The sequence below is a fragment of the Dendrobium catenatum genome, unplaced genomic scaffold (assembly GCF_001605985.2).
Source record: "Dendrobium catenatum unplaced genomic scaffold, ASM160598v2 fragScaff_scaffold_403, whole genome shotgun sequence".
In the NCBI taxonomy this organism is placed as follows: domain Eukaryota; kingdom Viridiplantae; phylum Streptophyta; class Magnoliopsida; order Asparagales; family Orchidaceae; genus Dendrobium; species Dendrobium catenatum.
The window spans coordinates 86,574-87,852 of NW_021318865.1; the positions used below are offsets into that span (position 1 = coordinate 86,574).

Consider the following 1,279-nt stretch of genomic DNA (forward strand, 5'->3'; position numbering starts at 1 on the left):
ACTTTGTTTCTTCACCGGTTTACTTTTCAGCAAAGGCTTCCGCATAAACATTCAAGTTTTTCTAACATTGTATATTAATTAATTTTCCATGATCATTCCTTGTAAGTTTTGGGAATATACTCTAGCTAGAGAAAGTAATGTTCCTTCAGGAAACAAATTGCTCCTCTTGCTCATCAATTCCATTCCTTCCATTCTTCTATATAACGCATATAACATTTCAAGCTTTCATGCCATAGATAATGTTTCAGTTTCTAAAACCAAGATCGTCCATACCAAATGCCATATCTGTAAGTACAACAAACTTATATATGCAAGGAAAAAAAAATAAAAATCTGAAATAATCTCTTGGCACAATTCAATCCTCTCCTGCTTATTCCTTCTGTTTTCTCTATTTCTTCTTTCCTCTATTCTAAGACTGTGGAGCTCCAAGTCAATATGGATTGCAAAGGCTGTGAGAAGAGAGTGAGAAAAGCCATCTCCAAGCTAGAAGGTAACTAACATTACCTTAAACAACTTATATATACAAACCATTTTTAAAGTTAATAACATCTCTCTCTCTCTCTCTATGTATATATATTGCAGGAGTAGATACAGTAGAGATTGATATGGATAAACAGAAAGTAACGGTAACAGGTTATGTGGATCATGGAAAGGTTCTGAAGGTTGTAAGGAGAACTGGGAGACAAGCTGAATTTTGGCCATCTCCTTACGATGGAGAATACTATCCTTTTGCTCTTCAGTATCTGGAGGACTCAACTTACTCATCAACTTATAATTACTACAGCCATGGATACAACTCGAGTGTGCATGGATACTTTCCTGATCCTGCTTACACTGTGATCATTGATGATGATGCTGCAGCACTTTTCAATGACGATAATGTTCATGCTTGTTTAATAATGTAATGATCACTTACAAGCTTATGCTGCTTATGATAAATAATATGGAATGAAAGATTAAGATAATCATAATATTCAATAATTAAGTTTACTATACCTGATAACAAGCTGGTTTCAGACTTTTGAAATGATGGAAATTCGGGCAAAATTTTCAACAGATTTGCGAGAAAAGAAAAGGGTCAAATGCTCGTTGTCATGATGAATTTGTTTTTGCAGATAAATGCAAGCTAAATAATTAAAATAGAATGCTAGTTGAGCAAAGGCCGGAACAAGCTTTAATTTTCAGGGGGGTCAAACTTATAAGTAAATGTATATAAATTTTGCAGATATGTCGAGGGTCCAAGGGGATAGCTCCCCCTGGCTGGGTTCGATCTGCCCGG

The 1,279-nt window shown here is 35.3% G+C and overlaps 1 protein-coding gene across 1 annotated transcript; it reads left to right on the top strand.

The window, feature by feature from the left end:
• The first annotated feature begins 203 nt into the window (after positions 1 to 203).
• Positions 204 to 965, top strand: LOC110097336 (heavy metal-associated isoprenylated plant protein 45). Its single transcript, XM_020823633.2, has 3 exons — positions 204 to 287; positions 415 to 490; positions 583 to 965. Exons 1-3 carry the CDS (start codon positions 240 to 242, stop codon positions 903 to 905), a joined length of 447 nt encoding a protein of 148 aa, XP_020679292.1. The 5' UTR covers positions 204 to 239; the 3' UTR covers positions 906 to 965.
• Positions 966 to 1,279: the final 314 nt, after the last annotated feature.

Bases quoted from the DNA above. Each gene is read 5' to 3' on its own strand.
- LOC110097336 (XM_020823633.2), top strand. From the start codon at position 240: ATGTTTCAGTTTCTAAAACCAAGATCGTCCATACCAAATGCCATATCT. The intron at 288-414 runs GTAAGTACAACA...CTCTATTCTAAG, and splicing joins CCATACCAAATGCCATATCT to ACTGTGGAGCTCCAAGTCAA. The intron at 491-582 runs GTAACTAACATT...TATATATTGCAG, and splicing joins AGCCATCTCCAAGCTAGAAG to GAGTAGATACAGTAGAGATT.